Source organism: Protomyctophum bolini (genome assembly GCF_963924005.1).
Source record: "Protomyctophum bolini genome assembly, chromosome: 11".
Classification (NCBI taxonomy): Eukaryota; Metazoa; Chordata; class Actinopteri; order Myctophiformes; family Myctophidae; genus Protomyctophum; species Protomyctophum bolini.
This window is the reverse complement of record NC_137872.1, coordinates 2763308-2784560: the sequence shown is the minus strand read 5'-3', so window position 1 is coordinate 2784560 and position 21253 is coordinate 2763308. Positions and strand designations below refer to the sequence as shown.

The window sequence follows — 21253 nt, the reverse complement described above, 5'->3', positions numbered from 1 at the left end:
GTAAAGTTTAACGTAAAGTACCTTATAACCTACTGTCTGCTCTGAACGGGAACCCATTTGGGTGTTAGCATCGTGTCGTGCTTTAGCTATTGAAAAATAGCAGATCTACAAGCTCATAGCGCGCCACCGAGTGGCGCGCTACGAGCTTGTAGGTCTGCTATTTTTGAAAAATCGAAGAACGACTGACATTTTTAGAATCTGATCTCAGGTCAGAATGGGTTAATCAGACCAGTGTGTGTGTCCAGTGGAAACCTCGTATGAATCTGATCTCAGGTCAGAATGGGTTCATCAGACCAGTGTGTGTCCAGTGGAAACCTCGTATGAATCTGATCTCAGGTCAGAATGGGTTAATGTACAGGATGCTGCATTTGTATTTACAGTTTTCATCCTGTGTGGGAACCGCCAAGACATGTCGGCGATGAATCTGACCAACCTTCAGGACGACATCATGTTCATTCTGCTTGACATTTACAAGTAGGTCTGTCTGTCTGTCTGTCTGTCTGTCTGCCTGCCTGTCTGTCTGTCTGTCTGTCTGTCTGTCTGTCTGTCTGTCTGTCTGTCTGTCTGTCTGTCTGTCTGTCTGTAAAAATCTATTAGGAATGTGGAGAACAATGCTCTCTCTCTTCCAGCAATGGGTCCAACTATGTCAACACAACGTCCACTAAGAACATGGACAAAGTGCTGGTGGTCACTCTGCAGGAGAGGAACGCCACTGACCTGAACGGGTACAACGACACCAAAACGGTGAGCCATGCAGCGTCACCGCCCGGACCCCCAAATTGACATTTTCTTTTGCCTACGGACCCCCATTTTGAAAAGGCATGCCAGGGACCCCCATAAGAGAAGATCTTTACGGCTCTAGCAGTGATTCTCAACCCGTTTTAATTTGACATGCATTAGTCTAGGGACTCCCAATTAATATTGTAAAATCAATGTTAATTTAACTCACCTCAATGTTAATTTTTTGTTTCCATTTGTGCACTCTCAGAGTTACAGACCCACAAGGGTCCAGACAGTATCACAGTCTGTCTATTATATTCCTCCTCACTTTACTGTCCTGCTACTCACTCTTGCTTACAAACACAATCTCTCTCTCTCTCTCTCTCTCCCTCTCTCTCTCTCTCTCTCTCTCTCTCTCTCTCTCTCTCTCTCCCTCCCCCTCCCCCTCCCCCCCTCTCTCTCTCCCTCTCTCTCTCTCCCTCTCCCTCTCTCTCTCTCTCCAGCTTAATGACTATGTAACAGGTTACCATGATGGAGCGCTGCTGTTCGGCCAGGTCCTGAGGAACCGGCTGCTCAATCTGTCCAGTGACGACGAAAACCCCTTTGGGAATGTGTCTTTTCGAGGTACATTCATAGGAAAACCCCTTTGGGAATGTGTCTTTTCGAGGTACATTCATAGGAAAACCCCTTTGGGAATGTGTCTTAGCAGTGGACCCGCAAATTGTGTATGTATTTGGCCACAGACTTGTGTGTGTGTGTGTGTGTGTGTGTGTGTGTGTGTGTGTGTGTGTGTGTGTGTGTGTGTGTGTGTGTGTGTGTGTGTGTGTGTGTGTGTGTGTGTGTGTGTGTGTGTGTGTGTGTGTGTGTGTGTGTGTGTGTGTGTGTGTGTGTGTGTGTGTGTGTGTGTGTGTGTGTGTGTGTGTGTGTGTGTGTGTGTGTGCGCGCGTTGCGTGCAAATGTTATTCGCAGGTATGGGAGGATACTACGAGCTTGATGAGTTTGGGGACAGGGATGCCAACCTGTCTGTCATCTATACATCCCAGACTACTGGCATGGTAAGACAGTGGGGGGATAAGGGCAGCAAGCTAACTGTATACCTGTACTGTATGTGTACAGTATGTTATGTTGTGTACTACCTATATGTCTTTAGTACTGTGTATACTTGCACTGCTGTAACGTTGTATAGATGTATGTATAGCAGGACCCCCCCTCTAAAACGAGATGCTGCATCCATAACATTCTGATAAAATACTGTCCCTGGCATTTACAGTTTGAAGTTCTGTTTGAGTTCAACACGGCTCTGAATAAAACCACAGTGGTGGACGAACACCCTGCCTTGGAGTGGCAAGGAGGACGTCTGCCCAACGACCTGCCAGCCCACCTCACTGGTAAGGATGTTTAGATTAGGTTCATAACAGTCTGTCTGTAATGACCTGCCAGCCCACCTCACTGGTAAGGATGTGTGAGATTAGGGCCATAACAGTCTGTCTGTAATGACCTGCCAGCCCACCTCACTGGTAAGGATGTTTAGATTAGAGGCATAACAGTCTGTCTGTAATGACCTGCCAGCCCACCTCACTGGTAAGGATGTTTAGATTAGGTTCATAACAGTCTGTCTGTAATGACCTGCCAGCCCACCTCACTGGTAAGGATGTTTAGATTAGGTTCATAACAGTCTGTCTGTAATGACCTGCCAGCCCACCTCACTGGTAAGGATGTTTAGATTAGGTTCATAACAGTCTGTCTGTAATGACCTGCCAGCCCACCTCACTGGTAAGGATGTTTAGATTAGGTTCATAACAGTCTGTCTGTAATGACCTGCCAGCCCACCTCACTGGTAAGGATGTTTAGATTAGGTTCATAACAGTCTGTCTGTAATGACCTGCCAGCCCACCTCACTGGTAAGGATGTGTGAGATTAGGTTCATAACAGTCTGCATAATGACCTGCCAGCTCACCTCACTGGTAAGGATGTGTGAGATTAGGTTCATAACAGTCTGTCTGTAATGACCTGCCAGCCCACCTCACTGGTAAGGATGTGAGAGATTAGGGCCATAACAGTCTGTCTGTAATGACCTGCCAGCCCACCTCACTGGTAAGGATGTGAGAGATTAGGGCCATAACAGTCTGTCTGTAATGACCTGCCAGCCCACCTCACTGGTAAGGATGTGAGAGATTAGGGCCATAACAGTCTGTCTGTAATGACCTGCCAGCCCACCTCACTGGTAAGGATGTGAGAGATTAGGGCCATAACAGTCTGTCTGTAATGACCTGCCAGCCCACCTCACTGGTAAGGATGTTTAGACTAGGTTCATAACAGTCTGCCTATAATGACCTGCCAGCCCACCTCACTGGTAAGGATGTTTAGACTAGGTTCATAACAGTCTGCCTATAATGACCTGCCAGCCCACCTCACTGGTAAGGATGTTTAGACTAGGTTCATAACAGTCTGCCTATAATGACCTGCCAGCCCACCTCACTGGTAAGGATGTTTAGATTAGGTTCATAACAGTCTGTCTGTAATGACCTGCCAGCCCACCTCACTGGTAAGGATGTTTAGATTAGGTTCATAACAGTCTGTCTGTAATGACCTGCCAGCCCACCTCACTGGTAAGGATGTTTAGACTAGGTTCATAACAGTCTGTCTGTAATGACCTGCCAGCCCACCTCACTGGTAAGGATGTTTAGACTAGGTTCATAACAGTCTGCCTATAATGACCTGCCAGCCCACCTCACTGGTAAGGATGTTTAGACTAGGTTCATAACAGTCTGCCTATAATGACCTGCCAGCCCACCTCACTGGTAAGGATGTGAGAGATTAGGGCCATAACAGCTGATCAAATTGTCAATTTAGTCCTTTTTTCCACCTTTTTTTTTAAAGAAAAAATATTATCGATAATTTAATAATCAATAATCAATCCCTATTTTGGGCATTTCAATTTCATTGAATATAGGCAAATATATAGGCTTCATAAAAAGATTATCTGACTTTCAGAAATAGTTAATGCATCAAGTGATGTAGCTCTGTAATTGTACTAGTTTTGCACGACACCATTGGGAGACAAAGTGTGTGTGTGTGTGTGTGTGTGTGTGTGTGTGTGTGTGTGTGTGTGTGTGTGTGTGTGTGTGTGCGTGTGTGTGTGCATGCGTGTTGTGTTTCCAGACCTTAGTACCCAGGATATCATTGTGATAGTTTTGAGTGTGAGTGTGGCGGTCGTGACCGCCATCGCTCTGATCTTCTACAGGTAAACACCGTCATTATACTCATTATGAAGTCAATGGTAATTGATAGACCAGTCAATCTAAGATTTGACCCAAAGGAAATTGCATTAGTAATCGTTTTTTTTATGATCCTTATGGCCGTTTTTAGCCCAATGAGTGTTTTTCTTTTTGGGCAAAACTAATGCTTGGCATGGATTCAGAATCATGAAAACCCCCTAGTTTGACACATTAGAATGATGCTTCTTTATAGGGTTTTAACCCATTTTGGGGGCGGGAACCCCTTTTGGTGTTTTAAACATTATGTTATAATTTAGCTATTGAAAAATAGCAGATCTATAGTATACAAGCTCATAGCCGCGCCACTTTGAAAAATCGTGAAAATATTTATTTCAGAAAACTGGAGGATTTAGAAGATTTTTTTTTAAATTTTGAGGTCAGGTAATGGTACCCCTGAATTTACCATGATCCAAAATATATATAATACTCAATTTTTTATATGTTATTTGGATGACCCTATATAAGGATCATAAAAATCCTTCTAATGATTACTATTGCAATTTCTTTTAGCTTAGATTGATGGCCTAATATAATGCTCTTATCAGTTTACTCTGATAAAGTCAAATGTATGCTGCTGGTTTATTATATATAACGTTATTATAATTCACAATCAAAGGAGGTAAGAAAAGGTAACACAGTGTGTGTGTTTGGGGGGGATTTAATGTCAGACAGAACAGAAAAGAGCGTCGCAGCCAGAAGAAATGGTCCCACCTCAACCCGGACCTGATTGGACCACTGGATGAGAAGGAAGTGTCCCTGAAGGTATGAATTATATCACACGACTCAAACAGACGCTCTCCACAAACGCAAAGCAAAAAGTTACCAAGTTACCATGTTTACCCATGCAGGGTAACTGGACTAAGCTCAAGACCTTGTTTACTTTACAGCCAGGCCCTGCTCATAGAACATTTCATGGTAGAGAGGTTCAATGCCTTGCTCAAAGGGCACTTCAGCGGTGGTCATTTTAACGTGCCAGGTCCGAGGATACGAACTATAGCGACCTTCCGATATCAAGACCGCTCCGCAAACCGTTCGGCCACGTGTCACCCATGGAATGTTGTCGTGTTAGCCTAGCCTAGTTTTACTCGACTAAATATCATACGATTTTAGTCGACTGAATCCACATTTAGAAAAAAATGGAGAACAGACCATGCCTCCTGCATCCATGAACCGAGACTGAATGTTGTTCAGAATGCTCTCAAGCTTGTGCATTATTGTTTGTGTTCAAGGATGTCTTGTTAAATGTATATGCACAAATAATAAAGAAGTCAAGTGTGTGTGTGTGTGTGTGTGTGTGTGTGTGTGTGTGTGTGTGTGTGTGTGTGTGTGTGTGTGTGTGTGTGCGTGCGTGCGTGCGCGTCAGATTGAGGATGAGAGGAAGGACAGCATTTATCACATGCACCGAGGGCGCTATGACAAAAAGGTACAACATATGATTGATGATGATTTGTAAGATTTACACAAAGAAAACTGATATGCACGTAATGTAATGTAATGTTCTGTATCTCTCTGTATCCTTTTTAGCCCGTGATATTGAAAGAGTTGAAACTCACAGATGGAAACTTCGACGAGAGCCAGAAGATTGAACTCAATGCGGTAAGACCTGTTTCAGTTGTGACTAGTTATTCTTTGGAGTAGCGCTCACAGCGCGTCGTGCTGCGACGCGTTATGAGCTTGTAGATCTGCTATTTTCAGCATGCAACCAAGTGTACAATTACTTGTACTGGATCTCTTGTCCACTAGTCCCTTCCTGATATTTTAGTCTAGTTTTTATTCGTTGACGAAATTGTCAATACATTTAGTGTTGGTTTTTTGTCATCGTCATAGCTTGGTTTTGAACAAAAATAGCGAACATAGCAGATCTACAAGCTCACAGCGCGACACGTAGTGAGCTGGTCTTGTTGAGAGCGTTGATGTGAATGTGTGGAACGAACAGATGTAATCTCTCATCAGCCCCTCATTTGCTGATGAGATGGGCGACAGGTCATTCAGACATAATTTGTTACCTTGGAGTGCTAGGGGATGGGCACACTGGTGGACATTTTGAGGCCTCCCTCTCATCTTTCCTACGTTCCATCAAATAAAAACAGAAAGACATTTTATATTTAAAATTATAGGATGTAGATTTTCGTAACGAGCAAACCAATGAGCAAAATCACCCCTTATTAGTATGCCCTCCCAGCCCTTATTCAGATTACTGCTCTGTCAAACGTTACGCAAGTCTGTTACAACAACTCCATTGAGACATAATATCATTGCCTAATGTGTAGAGCCACCAGTTTGCTTATCGTACCTTTTTAACTGCTCAGGGTTTAGCCAGTTGTTAGAGTTTGTGTTTTGTTGTTGGCAGGTTTAGGAATCTGTTATCTTCTCCCTGTCAAATGAGATTTATAGGACTTGGTCCTACAGACTGGGGGTAAAGCGAGTTTATCACTGGATAACACACAGGCCCCTATTCCACCGGTTGGTTCCAGTGGGAACCGGTTCAGTTCTTTTCCACCGGTTGGTTCCCAGTGGGAACCGGTTCAGTTCTTTTCCACCGGTTGGTTCCCAGTGGGAACCGGTTCAGTTCTTTTCCACCGGTTGGTTCCCAGTGGGAACCGGTTCAGTTCTTTTCCACCGGTTGGTTCCCAGTGGGAACCGGTTCAGTTCTTTTCCACTGGTTGGTTCCCAGTGGGAACCGGTTCAGTTCTTTTCCACCGGTTGGTTCCCAGTGGGAACCGGTTCAGTTCTTTTCCACCGGTTGGTTCCCAGTGGGAACCGGTTCAGTTCTTTTTGGTTTTTAGTCCATGAGCCATGAGCTCCAAAATTGGAAAGTTAAATTATGAATTGAGTGTATAGCAAAACCATACCTATATTAGATTGTTATCACCATGAAACTTCCCCAATTGAGTACTTACACGAAGACAATGATTTATTGTATTACAAATTTTACATTTTTAAATATGCAATTTAGGCATTATGTAGGAAAATATGCAAAATAATCGAAAATATGAAAAAGCTACTACTGTGGAAGGGTTATCATGTATTACATTTCTTGTATTGATCCTATAAACAATTTAATATATAGGTCTAGTTTTTCCCCCCAATTTTGGAGCTCTGGCTCATGGACTAAAAACATTGTCCTTTTATAAATTCTGGTCTGGTTTTCTGTATGTTTGTATATATTATATATTTGTATAAAATTGAGAGGGCAGCTGGTCATGTCTCCTACTTAAACGTAATAGCTATATCTCTCAAAGGTAAAAAAAAAAAAAAAAAAAAAAAGAATTGTTAGATTTATAACATTATGAACATTACAATCTATAAATATTATTTATAATCTCAGAGATAAATTAATGAGCCTATACATTACGGTATCTACTGTATACTTGTTGTACAACTACAGTACTGTATGTACAGTATGTGGTGTGAAAATAGCAAAAAGAGACGATTAACGATGTGGCATCGAACTTGTAGATCTGCTATGTTTTACTTATTTTCCAACTAAAGTACATCAGGGAGGGATGATGTTTATGAGGGCTAAGAGGGAACTTTTTAACAAAAATAGCGAAAATAGCAGATCTACAAGCTCACAACGCGTCACGCTGCGACGCGTTGTGAGCTTGTAGAGCAGCTATTTCTGGGGCGCAACCCAGCACTCTTTAGCTAGTGGAGATGCAGGTGTAACGACATGGATTTAGAAACAAATTTGTTCAACGCAAAATACTGTGTTCACGTTCAGGAGACTTTGGGGGTGAAAAAAGCAATTCTCCTGAACGCATGCCTTCCAGCATGGCATGGAAAGGAGTAGCATTTTCATTTCTTTCACCGTAGTAAAATAAGTAAATGCTGCATTCGTGGTCTGGAAAGGGCAGTTGTTTTACAGACGGGGTATGAAAGGGCAGGGGCATGTGTGCACGTCCCTGTTTATGAGAACTTGCCCCCCCCCCCACTCATCCGTTCTCCAACATCCCTGCTCTTATTTCAGCTGATGCGCATCGACTACTACAACCTGACCAAGTTCTACGGCACTGTGAAGTATGAATACGGCGTGTACGGAGTGTTTGAGCTCTGCGAGAGAGGCTCCCTTAGGGTAAGTGATCACTCAGAGAGGCTCCCTTAGGGTAAGTGATCACTCAGAGAGGCTCCCTTAGGGTGAGTGATCACTCAGAGAGGCTCCCTTAGGGTAAGTGATCACTCAGAGAGGCTCTCTTAGGGTGAGTGATCACTCAGAGAGGCTCCCTTAGGGTGAGTGATCACTCAGAGAGGCTCCCTTAGGGTAAGTGATCACTCAGAGAGGCTCCCTTAGGGTAAGTGATCACTCAGAGAGGCTCCCTTAGGGTGAGTGATCACTCATTATCGTCTGACTTTTCACAATAGCAGTCCTGTCATTGTGCTTTATGTGCATATATACTTTCCCAACAAGTAAGACGCGCAAACGCGGGAAGCGAACGCAGCTCGTACATATTTGGGTTTTGGACGTATAGCTGCTTTGGGGACTCCTTATATGGTTATGGCTGAGTCATGGTGACGTAACAGCGGGACAGACACTTGCATCAATCACAAACAAATTACTCAGCTCCATATATGGGCACAAAAGCGGGACAGACAGACAGACAGACAGACAGACAGACAGACACACAGACAGACATGATCTGCTAGGTCTCATTGCGAACGCAGTGATTGCGAACGCAGTGAGCACTTACTGTACTATGAGACCTAGCAGATCATGTCTGTGTGTCTGTCTGTCTGTCCGTGTGTCTGTCCCGCTATCCAAATATGGAGTGTGTTGCATCAGCAATCACTCAGCTCCATATATGGGCACAAAAGGGGCCAGGTCCACTCAGCTCCATATATGGGCACAAAAGGGGCCAGGGATTTGTTTGTTGTGGACCTGGCCCCTTTTGTGCCCATATATGGAGCTGAGTGCGTTCGCTTCCCGCGTTCGCGCGTCTTACTCGTAATAAGTGCTCACTGCGTTCGCAATCACTGCGTTCGCAATAATGTAAGATTATTTAGTATGGAACTCTACTGTGTTGGGGGTGGAGGGGAGGGGATTTATTGCCGTATGCAAAAGGAGGTATACGTAGGTAGAAGCCCATGTCTAATGCCCCCATTTCAATGGACAGACTCACAGACAGTTAATGACTAAAATATGATGTATATTTAATCTATTACTGAAACCACATTTTTGAAGTGTTAAATGCAAAAAAATAAAGACAACATTTCCAGTAGAATGCTCCTGTATTTGAGGCCCACTAATAAACCTACTGTAAGTCTTAACTTTACAAGACAATGACATGTAAATGCACGTGTCTGTCATGTACAATAATATGTGTTGTAGAAAGTGACCACTTGTGTAATATTTATCTCATTTTCATCCACAGCATGTTCTCGGAGATAAAATCTCCTACCCCGATGAAGCTTTCATGGACTTGGAGTTCAAGATATCAGTCATGTATGATATAGCAAAGGTACTTCTATTTACTGTAAATGTTGCTAATAGTACACTGTACTGTACACCGCCTTTTCACCGCCCTACGTAGCTCCCATGCAGTTTGATATGCGTCCGGCCGCGGACCCCCATTTGATACACATCTTGTAAAGGTATATTCAGTGATTTCGTCCAGGTTTCTTCACAGGGCATGTCACATCTCCACTCCAGTAACATCCAGGTTTCTTCACAGGGCATGTCATATCTCCACTCCAGTAACATCCAGGTTTCTTCACAGGGCATGTCATATCTCCACTCCAGTAACATCCAGGTTTCTTCACAGGGCATGTCATATCTCCACTCCAGTAACATCCAGGCCCACGGTCGCCTAAAATCCACCAACTGTGTGGTGGACAGCCGCATGGTCGTGAAGATCACGGACTTTGGCTGGAACACTATCCTCAGTCCCAGCAAGGGTGAGGTTTACACACCTGAGACCAGATTATAAATAATGTCTTCTAAATAAAATAAATCCTAATATGTCCTGTCCCTGTCCCTGTCCTGTCCCTCTCCTCTCCTCTCCTGTCCTCTCCTCTCCTAGACCTGTGGACAGCCCCGGAGCATCTGCGTACGCAGGGCGTCTCTCAGAAAGGCGACGTCTACAGCTACGCCATCATCGCTCATGAGATCGTGTTGAGGCGGGGCCCGTTCTACACTCAGATGTGCTCGGATCATACAGGTAGGCCTTAGCTGACATCCAAGATAATTAATCATTAATAATAATAATAATAATAATGGTCCAAGATCATTATCTCTGCTGTCGGGAACTAACTTTAAAAAATGTCGGGACCTAACTTCAAAAGATTTGTTCCAGGAACCTCAGAAGCAAAGATTTGAGTTAAAAACGTTTGCTCTGAAAGCATATATATTCAAATATTTGTGCCGCATTTTCACGATTTTTCAAAAGCTCGTAAGCACGGCACCGAGTGCTGCGCTTACGAGCTTGTAGGTCTGCTATTTTTCAATAGCTAAATTATTTATAATGCATAAAATACCAAAATGGGTTCCCGCCCAGAATGGGTTGATAGCACAGGCAGATTCTTCACATACTAGAGCATGTCTGAAATAAGTGTCAGAGCTGAAATCGACATGTAAATATGAAACAAATGCTAAAACATGTAGCTAGGTGTAATGTTAGAGACTACAGGAGTGAACCTTTCAACTTCAAGCCTGTTTTCTCAACTCGCTGTTTTCTGCAAGACATTACTCTATAATAGCCACATCTCCAAAACTGGACTGACCTCATGCTTCCTTCTATGCATGAGGAGTCCAAGCTGCTTCTTTTCACCCGACAGGGGGGAGTTTCCCCGGCTGGACGTAGCGCGTGGAAGGAACACGTTATTCCGACCAGTTCCTCTCCCCTCCATCAGGCGCCCCGGATGGCCAGGGGGAGGCAGTTTAGAGACCAGTTCCTCTCCCCTCCATCAGGCGCCCCGGCTGGCCAGGGGGAGGCAGTTTAGAGACCAGTTCCTCTCCCCTCCATCAGGTGCCCCGGCTGGCCAGGGGGAGGCAGTTTAGAGACCAGTTCCTCTCCCCTCCATCAGGCGCCCCGGCTGGCCAGGGGGAGGCAGTTTAGAGACCAGTTCCTCTCCCCTCCATCAGGCGCCCCGGCTGGCCAGGGGGAGGCAGTTTAGAGACCAGTTCCTCTCCCCTCCATCAGGCGCCCCGGCTGGCCAGGGGGAGGTAGTTTAGAGTCCAGTTCCTCTCCCCTCCCCTCCATCAGGCGCCCCGGCTGGCCAGGGGGAGGTAGTTTAGAGACCAGTTCCTCTCCCCTCCATCAGGCGCCCCGGCTGGCCAGGGGGAGGTAGTTTAGAGACCAGTTCCTCTCCCCTCCATCATCAGGCGCCCCGGCTGGCCAGGGGGAGGCAGTTTACACTAGAGGTGGCAGGCAGACTAATGTTACACAAAGACCGGAAAACACCATCTCCACTTCACAACATGAACCCTTTTATCAGGCAGCGTTTTGGTCCAGACCTTCTTCAGGCATCTGAGCCTATAATGACTTCATTGCCTAGTAGAGACTAAAATGTTACCCAAAAGCACCTCCTGCTGGCCCGGAAATATGTTTACAATATCTATGTACATTTTGAATCCTCTGCCTCAGAGAAGATGCACAGAGTGGAGAATCCAAGCGGCCTGACTGTCTTCAGGCCAGACCTGAACCTCGAGACCGTATCGGAGACAGAGATAGAGGTAATAAAAGGCAATCCTCATCTATATTCTTATATTGTGACGGAGCAAATAAAATAATCTAAACTCTGATTGTGTGCCTAAATCATGCAAAATGTACCGTACGTCACAGGGTTAATTTCACTATAACCCTAACACAAGTTATTGAATGTGTGTGTGTGTGTTGTGTGTGTGTGTGTGTGCGTGCGTTTAAATGTATACAGCTGTTCATGTTGATTAAGAACTTCTGGGATGAGGACCCAGAGCGGAGGCCGGATTTCAAAAAGATAGAGGGCATTCTTGGAAAGATATTCAGGTACGTACATGAGTACAGTAATACTGTAAACAATTCCAGGCACATGCCACATATAATATATAGGCTCTGGCCTGACAGCGTGTAGCGTGTTCAAGTCCCGCGCATGACGACCTTTGCTGCATGTCTCCCACCGTCTCTCTCTATCTCTCTCTCCGTCTTTTCTGTCAATCTTCACTTAAACTATCAAAAGCCAGCTGGACTGTGTGCCGCGGGTTCGACTCCCTAGCTAGCCCGACGGCCTCAGTTGCTATTGTTGGTTAGTTGCTAACCCGCCGATAGGATGGTTTCTGTACACAGTGGGGAACTCATGTTTCTTTTGTGTTGTCTTGGTGTTATGTTGTTTCTGTACTATGTGCTGCTTTTGTTGTTGGTGTTGAACAGACCTGTGAAGATGAATATCCTTCGGGACAATACAGATTATTATTAAGATAACCATAACCCTAACCCTTATCTCAGCAACCTGCACAACCAGGCCAGCGAGACGTACATGGACAACCTGATCCGACGGCTGCAGATGTACTCCAGGAACCTGGAGCACCTGGTGGAGGAGAGAACCTCACTGTACAAAGTAGAGAGAGACAGAGCTGACCAACTCAACTTCATGCTGTTACCTGGGTGAGTACAGTAGACGGAGAGACAGAGTACAGTACAGAGAGACAGAGTACAGTACAGAGAGACAGAGTACAGTACAGAGAGACAGAGTACAGTACAGAGAGAGACAGAGTACAGTACAGAGAGACAGAGTACAGTACAGAGAGACAGAGTACAGTACAGAGAGACAGAGTACAGTACAGAGAGACAGAGTACAGTACAGAGTTCAGTAGACAGAGACAGAGTACAGTACAGAGAGACAGAGTACAGTACAGAGAGACAGAGTACAGTACAGAGAGACAGAGTACAGTAGAGAGAGAGACAGAGTACAGTACAGAGAGACAGAGTACAGTACAGAGAGACAGAGTACAGTACAGAGAGAGACAGAGTACAGTACAGAGAGAGACAGAGTACAGTAGACAGAGACAGAGTACAGTACAGAGAGACAGAGCTGACCAACTCAACTTCATGCTGTTACCTGGGTGGGTTCAGAGGAGAATGACCTACTGTATAGCCCACCAACCAACCAACCAACCTCATTTCATCTTCTACTCAGGCTTATGTGAACACCCCAGACTGTTTTTAAGGTGCTCGATTGTCATTTGATGATATTCATTTGAGCTGCCCTGTCACCCTTCCTTTATACATTACAAACCCATTGTAACGTCAGTTCAAACTAAATTTTAACCAATTAGATTCATCGAGAACACCTGTCCTTTTTGTCAAAGTGAAAACGGTCCCTTTAGTATCTTTACGTTTTCTCCATATTTTGTGGTGCTGACAGCATGTACTGTAGTGTGGCAAACAAAACTGTCCCTTTAGTGTCTTTACATTTTCTTCATATTTTGTGCTGCTGACAGAATGTACTGTAGTACGGCAAACAAAACTGTCCCTTTTTGCCTCCCCCTGGCCAGCCGGGGCGCCTGATGGAGGGGAAAGGAACTGGTTGGAATAACGTGTTCCTTTCCACGTGCTACAGTACGTCCAACCAGGGAAACTCCCCCCTGTCAGGTGTAAAGGAGCAACTTGGACACTCAGGCATGAAGGAAGCATGAGTTCAAGTCCGTTGCTCTCTCCTTGTCCCCCATATATGGGGACTAGGTTGGTCTCCCCTTGTCCCCCATATATGGGGGACTAGGTTGGTCTCCCCTTGTCCCCCATATATGGGGACTAGGTTGGTCTCCCCTTGTCCCCCATATATGGGGACTAGGTTGGCGGAGGGTGTGTAGAGCCCAGGATCACATTAGATGATTGACACAGGGGTGGAAAATGGGTTACAAAATCGTGGGATAAAAAATATATATATAAAAAAATGAAAAAGTCCCTTTGTGACTTTCTCTTTTTCGACCCTTCTCACTCCCATGTTACCCTTCACCCCCCCCCCCCCCCGGTGGTCCAGTCCGGTGGTGCGGTCCCTGAAGGAGACGGGTCGGGTGGAGCCGGAGCTGTTCGAGGAGGTGACGGTCTACTTCAGCGACATCGTGGGTTTCACCACCCTGTGTCACTACAGCACGCCCATGGAGGTGGTGGACATGCTCAACGACATCTACAAGAACTTTGACAGCATCCTGGACGATCACGACGTGTATAAGGTACAGAACAACACGTCGGTAGTGCCGTCGCCTCACAGCTAGAAGGTCCTGGGTTCCATTCCCGCTCGGGACGCTGTGGGCGCTGCAGGCGGCGTGTTTCCTCCTCCGCGTCATCAGTGCCCATACACCCGAAGGCGGGGGTTGGCGAAAGGGCCTTTCCTTGTGGAGTTTGCATGTTCTCCCCGTGTCCCCTATAGGGTAGGTACCCTCACATGTTCTCCCCATGTCCCCTATAGGGTAGGTAGTAGGTACCCTCACATGTTCTCCCCATGTCCCCTAGGGTAGGTACCCTCACATGTTCTCCCCGTGTCCCCTAGGGTAGGTACCCTCACATGTTCTCCCCGTGTCCCCTAGGGTAGGTACCCTCACATGTTCTCCCCGTGTCCCCTAGGGTAGGTACCCTCACATGTTCTCCCCGTGTCCCCTAGGGTAGGTACCCTCACATGTTCTCCCCGTGTCCCCTAGGGTAGGTACCCTCACATGTTCTCCCCGTGTCCCCTAGGGTAGGTACCCTCACATGTTCTCCCCGTGTCCTCTAGGGTAGGTACCCTCACATGTTCTCCCCGTGTCCCCTAGGGTAGGTACCCTCACATGTTCTCCCCGTGTCCTCTAGGGTAGGTGCCCTCACAAAAAACATGCAGTAATCCTGGTCACTAAAACTGCCTCCCCCTGGCCAGCCGGTGCGCCTGATGGAGGGGAAAGGAACTGGTCGGAATAACGTGTTCCTTCCACGCGCTATACGTCCAACCAGGGAAACTCCCCCCTGTCAGGTGAAAAGGAGCAACTTGGACACTCAGGCATGAAGGAAGCATGAGTTCAAGTCCGTTGCTCTCCCCAGGTTGGTGGAGGGTGTGTAGAGCCCAGGATCACAGTAGATGATTGACACAGGGGTGAAAAATGGGTTACAAAATCGTGGGATAAAAAAAATATATATAAAAAAAAAGGTACAGATCAACTATACTGTACTATACTGTACTATACTGTACTATAGAACAACAGGCCTCACATCACGTGGATCACTGGCTTCATTGGTTGGGTTGCCTCTCCTGCAGGAACGGGCCGCTATCGAGTTCTGTGTGCCGACTAATCAGATCCATGGGAAGCGCCACCTCATGCCAGGGATTATGGTTCAGCAAGAATATACTATTACTTTACCATTAGCTTTGTGTTACATTTGTAATATTATACTGTAGTTAGTAGTACCATCTAATTCTTGGGACTTCTAGGGTAATCTTTTTTGGAGATATTTTGACTACTGGTAAAGATGCACCTGTGACGATACAACTAGGCTATACTGAATGTGCTTTTAAAAACAGAATATACTCTCAAGATCAAATCCAGATGCATTTCGTGAAAGAAAGACTTGATTCAGAAACATGAATCCCTCTTGATATCCGTTCTCTCTCTCTCTCTCTCTCTCTCTCTCTCTCTCTCTCTCTCTCTCTCTCTCTCTCTCTCTCTCAATTCAATTCAATTCAATTCAATTCAATTCAACAGCCTTTATTGGCATGACGTTTTACAAGTGTTGCCAAAGCACAATCACAGATATTACAAACAACAACATAACAACATAATATCAATGACATGAAAAAATAAATTAAAATAATATAAAATAAAGCAGGTGGTGCAGAAAATAAAACATGGCATACTGTATGTGTGTCCTACTGGTTGTCCCTTTTCTTGTGACAGGAATTGACATATTTTGCAGCCAAAACTGCACATTCTTTCTGTTCCCCCAGAAGGAGTGGTAATCTTTCCCTTTCTGTCATACTTCGGAATTCTGGGAAATTTGTTTCAAATTTTGGGAAGAACTCCTCTCTAATATTTGTGTAGTTTTTACATTGTGTTAAAAAAGTGTAACTCTGTCTCTATAGCTCCGTCATCGCAGTGACAGCACAGCCAGGTCTGTCTGTGTCTGCCTTTCTCTATTGCCAGACTATGATCACTCAGTCTGTACATTGTCAAAGTCTTTCTCAGGTTTTTGTTCTCAGGTTTTTTCTCTCTCTCTCTCTCTCTCTCTCTCTCTCTCTCTCTCTCTGTCAGGTGGAGACGATAGGTGACGCGTACATGGTGGCGTCAGGGCTGCCCAATCGCAACGGGAACAGGCACGCGGTGGACATTGCTAAGATGGCCCTGGACATCCTGGAGTTTGTCGGAAACTTCCAGCTGCAGCACCTGCCTAGCATCCCTCTGTGGATTCGTATCGGCGTGCACTCAGGTACCAGGAGGCCCAAACAAAGCTCTCTTGTCCAAAGACAATATGGTTTCCAACCCTTTTCATATCAAGGCACATTATATTTATTGGGTATTTGAGCCACGGACCAGCATTTGAACTCTTGAGAGCGTTGGTTTCATTTTACACTCTCAGGAGTTAAAGATCTATAAGGGCCCATTTGGTTATAGCACCGGCGATACGCTTTGAGCTTTGTAGATCAGCTATTTTCACTGTCACGTCACAAATAGGGCTAGAATGGTTAAAAAGCATACCAGCTTGCTTGTTAATTGGGAGTTCACTAGTAAGAGACCACACCTTCTGCTCAAGTTTAACAGTATTTATTGCACAAGTGAGATGTACAGTGTGTACAGTATGTGTATTGATGACAAGATTGCCACAATTACTACAAGCAATAATACATTTACTGTTCTAGATCACTGGGCACTAGTGTTGCCCGTCAACATTGTCTCTTAATGTTGTACAGGTTTTTTTTTTTATCAATTTGGGAACCTTGTGTATAAGTTATGTTAGCTAACTAGTATTCTGATATACTAGAGTAGCACAAAGACAGTTCTCTATAGGTCAGTCTGTCTTTTGTCATTTCATTCACAAAATAAATACATACATACCGGCGGTAATTATGACCGTTTCTATGTAAACGTTCTGCTGTTTCAGGTCCGTGCGCTGCAGGTGTGGTAGGAAACAAGATGCCTCGTTATTGTCTGTTTGGAGACACAGTCAATACGGCCTCGCGAATGGAGTCCACGGGCCTACGTAAGACACATCACATACATGCACGCGCGCACGCACCCATGCACACACACACACACACACACACACACACACACACACACACACACACACACACACACACACACACACACACACACGCTGTGTAATATACCCATGGGACCGTCTATGATTTATCTAGTCCATGTCTTCCCTCTAGCCCTGAGGATACATGTCAGCCGGTCCACTATCATGATTTATCTAGTCCATGTCTTCCCTCTAGCCCTGAGGATACATGTCAGCCGGTCCACTATATGATTAATCTAGTCCATGTCTTCCCTCTAGCCCTGAGGATACATGTCAGCCGGTCCACTATATGATTAATCTAGTCCATGTCTTCCCTCTAGCCCTGAGGATACATGTCAGCCGGTCCACTATATGATTAATCTAGTCCATGTCTTCCCTCTAGCCCTGAGGATACATGTCAGCCGGTCCACTATATGATTTATCTAGTCCATGTCTTCCCTCTAGCCCTGAGGATACATGTCAGCCGGTCCACTATATGATTAATCTAGTCCATGTCTTCCCTCTAGCCCTGAGGATACATGTCAGCCGGTCCACTATATGATTTATCTAGTCCATGTCTTCCCTCTAGCCCTGAGGATACATGTCAGCCGGTCCACTATCGACATCCTCCAGAGGACAGACTGCCAGTTTGAATATGAAAACAGAGGAGAGACTTACCTCAAGGTAAGCTGGTGTACCTTTAACGTGTAATGAGAAGAAAAACTAAACTAAAAGTGTTGTACCCTGCCTTTTCCCCCCTTCTTTCTAATTATTTGATCTGCACAAAACACGATCCCGTGGTGGCTTTGTCCGCAGCGTCAGGGTGACCAGATGTCCCTCTTTGTGTGGTCCCTTATTTCCAAGACTTTTCAGGCGTCCCACAAATTGAGACCCTGTCCCACATTGTGGCCGGAGAGGCATCAGTGTTCACATTGAGACCCTGTCCTTGTCCCACATTGTGACTGACAGGCATCAGTGTTCAAATTGAGACCCTGTCTGTCCCACATTGTGACTGACAGGCATCAGTGTTCACATTGAGACCCTGTCTGTCCCACATTGTGACTGACAGGCGTCAGTGTTCACATTGAGACCCTGTCTGTCCCACATTGTGACTGACAGGCATCAGTGTTCAAATTGAGACCCTGTCCCTGTCCCACATTGTGACTGACAGGCATCAGTGTTCAAATTGAGACCCTGTCCTTGTCCCACATTGTGACTGACAGGCATCAGTGTTCAAATTGAGACCCTGTCCTTGTCCCACATTGTGACTGACAGACATCAGTGTTCAAATTGAGACCCTGTCCCACATTGTGACTGACAGGCATCAGTGTTCACATTGAGACCCTGTCTGTCCCACATTGTGACTGACAGGCATCAGTGTTCACATTGAGACCCTGTCCCTGTCCCACATTGTGACTGACAGGCATCAGTGTTCAAATTGAGACCCTGTCTGTCCCCCATTGTGACTGACAGGCATCAGTGTTCACATTGAGACCCTGTCTGTCCCACATTGTGACTGACAGGCATCAGTGTTCACATTGAGACCCTGTCCCTGTCCCACATTGTGACTGACAGGCATCAGTGTTCACATTGAGACCCTGTCTGTCCCACATTGTGACTGACAGGCATCAGTGTTCACATTGAGACCCTGTCTGTCCCACATTGTGACTGACAGGCATCAGTGTTCAAATTGAGACCCTGTCCCTGTCCCACATTGTGACTGACGGGCATCAGTGTTCAAATTGAGACCCTGTCTGTCCCACATTGTGACTGACAGACCCCAAATGGTCTAGAAACACATACTAGTATGATTTCATTAATGAATTCCAAGCATAACGTACTAGAGGTCCCTGACTCGACGTTCTTTATCATCTGACCCACAGGGTAAAGGAAAAGAGATGACCTACTGGCTAACAGGGGTGAAAGGAAGGGGATACCACCTGCCCAACCCGCCAACGGCGTAAGTCCATCACTAATGTTAGCTGCATGCTAACAAATACCAACTCCCGTGAGTTCCTTATGGCCGTTTTCAGCCCAATGAGTGTTTTTTGGGCAAAACTTTAATGCCTCAGATTCAGAATCATGAAAACACATTATATGCTTTTTTTATAGGGTTCTAACCCATTTTGGGGCGGGAACCCCTTTTGGTGTTTTAAGCATTATGTTATGCTTTAGCTATTGAAAAATAGCAGATCTACAAGCTCATAGCGCGGCACCGAGTGCCGCGCTATGAGCTTGTAGATCTGCTATTTTTGAAACATCGTGAAAATGTGGCGCAAATCTTTTAATATATATTCTTTCAGAGCGAGAGGGGGGGTTCCCTGAAACAACATATTTTCAGATGGGGGTCGATTGGCCAATTCATTACATATATTTTTTGGGCGACTGTGGTGAGGTACAGCAGGTCGTCCAATGATCCCTGGGGTCGGCGGTTCGAATCCCGGCTCCTCCTCCTCCTCCTGTCTACATGTGGAAGTGTCCTTGAGCAAGAAGACACTGAACCCCAAATTGCTCCCGATGATGTGCTGGTTGGCGCCTTGCATGGTTTCCACCGCAATCGGTGTATGAATGTGTGTGTGTGTGTGAATGTAATGCACAATCTATGTAAAGCGCCTTGGATGAAGGCGCTATATAAATGCACCATTTACTATAGGGAGAACTTCCAGCGTCTGCAGATGGACCTGGCGGAGATGATCGTGTCCAGTCTGGAGAAGCAGCGCGGCGCGGGGAGCGAGGGCTTCGACAAGAGGAACACCCTGTCCACCAAAGTCCGACGGCGGGAGACCAACAGCAGCCTGCCGGGGGACGGCCTGCCGGAGTACCTACACCTGGTCGTTAACAGTGAAACCGCCCCGAGTACCTACCTGTGACACGTGCACACATAGACATCAGTACCTACCTGTGACACGTGCACACATAGACATCAGTACCTACCTGTGACACGTGCACACATAGACATCAGTACCTACCTGTGACACGTGCACACATAGACATTAGTACCTACCTGTGACACGTGCACACATAGACATCAGTACCTACCTGTGACACGTGCACACATAGACATCAACGGGGGCTTCAGCCCCCTGCCCTTTTACCCGTCTGTAAAGGCTCTTTCATTTTTTTTTATATATATTTTTTATCCCACGATTTTGTAACTCATTTTTTCACCCCTGTGTCAATCATCTAATGTGATCCTGGGCTCTACACACCCTCCACCAACCTAGTCCCCATATATGGGGGACAAGGGGAGAGCAACGGACTTGAACTCATGCTTCCTTCATGCCTGAGTGTCCAAGTTGCTCCTTTTACACCTGACAGGGGTGAGTTTCCCTGGTTGGACGTAACGTAGCGCGTGGAAGGAACACGTTATTCCAACCAGTTCCTTTCCCCTCCATCAGGCGCCCCGGCTGGCCAGGGGGCTCTTTCATAGTCTGAATTCTCGGTGGTGAGGTGACCATCACCGAACTACAACATGACATCACGAGCCGCGGTGAAGAGCAAACCCACCGCCACCACCGCTCCAGCCCTTCTCTCTGTTTTTACCTCACCACCGCTCAACGTTATTTCAGCTCCGGTGCGGTGGTCACCTCACCACCGGAGCGGTGGTCACCTCACCACCGGAGCGGTGGTCACCTCACCACCGGAGCGGTGGTCACCTCACCAACCGAAAATCCAGACTATGAATAGGCCTTAAAAACAACTGCCCTCTCCAGACCACGAACGCAGCATTTACTACAAGGTGAAAGCATAATGCCCGTTCTCTCCTTTCCGTGCCATGCCGCCGGAAGGTACAGCATTCAGGAGAATAGCCTTTTCTCCCGATAAGTCTCCTGAACTTGAACGCAGCATTTTGGCATTGAACTAATTTGTTTTTCGAAGTCGTACATACCGCATCTCCAGGGGAACTATACCCATAGATCCGAAGTCCCGTTAGTCCGAACATGCACTGCTCCCGTGCTTGCGGTTAGGTTTAGGTTTGCTCCCGTGCTTGCGGTTAGGTTTAGGTTTGCTCCCGTGCTTGCGGTTAGGTTTAGGTTTAGGTTAGAGATAGGGATAGTAAGTGCTTGCGGTTAGGTTTAGGTTTGCTCCCGTGCTTGCGGT

The 21253-nt window shown here is 46.1% G+C and overlaps 1 protein-coding gene across 1 annotated transcript in view; it reads left to right on the top strand.

The window, feature by feature from the left end:
- The window catches only part of gucy2ca (guanylate cyclase 2Ca), a gene marked incomplete at both ends in the record, with an annotated part of 28466 nt that extends 8444 nt beyond the window's left edge, over nt 1-20022 (top strand). The window contains 22 exons of the mRNA XM_080776458.1: nt 381-474; nt 630-744; nt 1224-1344; nt 1690-1775; nt 1991-2108; nt 3883-3964; nt 4667-4760; nt 5362-5421; nt 5523-5594; nt 7969-8073; nt 9368-9454; nt 9758-9890; nt 10016-10153; nt 11579-11667; nt 11868-11959; nt 12416-12574; nt 13950-14142; nt 16186-16360; nt 17033-17131; nt 17742-17836; nt 19036-19112; nt 19806-20022. Coding sequence (XP_080632584.1) covers nt 381-474; nt 630-744; nt 1224-1344; nt 1690-1775; nt 1991-2108; nt 3883-3964; nt 4667-4760; nt 5362-5421; nt 5523-5594; nt 7969-8073; nt 9368-9454; nt 9758-9890; nt 10016-10153; nt 11579-11667; nt 11868-11959; nt 12416-12574; nt 13950-14142; nt 16186-16360; nt 17033-17131; nt 17742-17836; nt 19036-19112; nt 19806-20022 — 2501 coding nt within the window. The remainder of the gene's footprint in view (nt 1-380; nt 475-629; nt 745-1223; nt 1345-1689; nt 1776-1990; nt 2109-3882; nt 3965-4666; nt 4761-5361; nt 5422-5522; nt 5595-7968; nt 8074-9367; nt 9455-9757; nt 9891-10015; nt 10154-11578; nt 11668-11867; nt 11960-12415; nt 12575-13949; nt 14143-16185; nt 16361-17032; nt 17132-17741; nt 17837-19035; nt 19113-19805) is intronic.
- Between the last annotated feature and the right edge of the window lie 1231 nt (nt 20023-21253).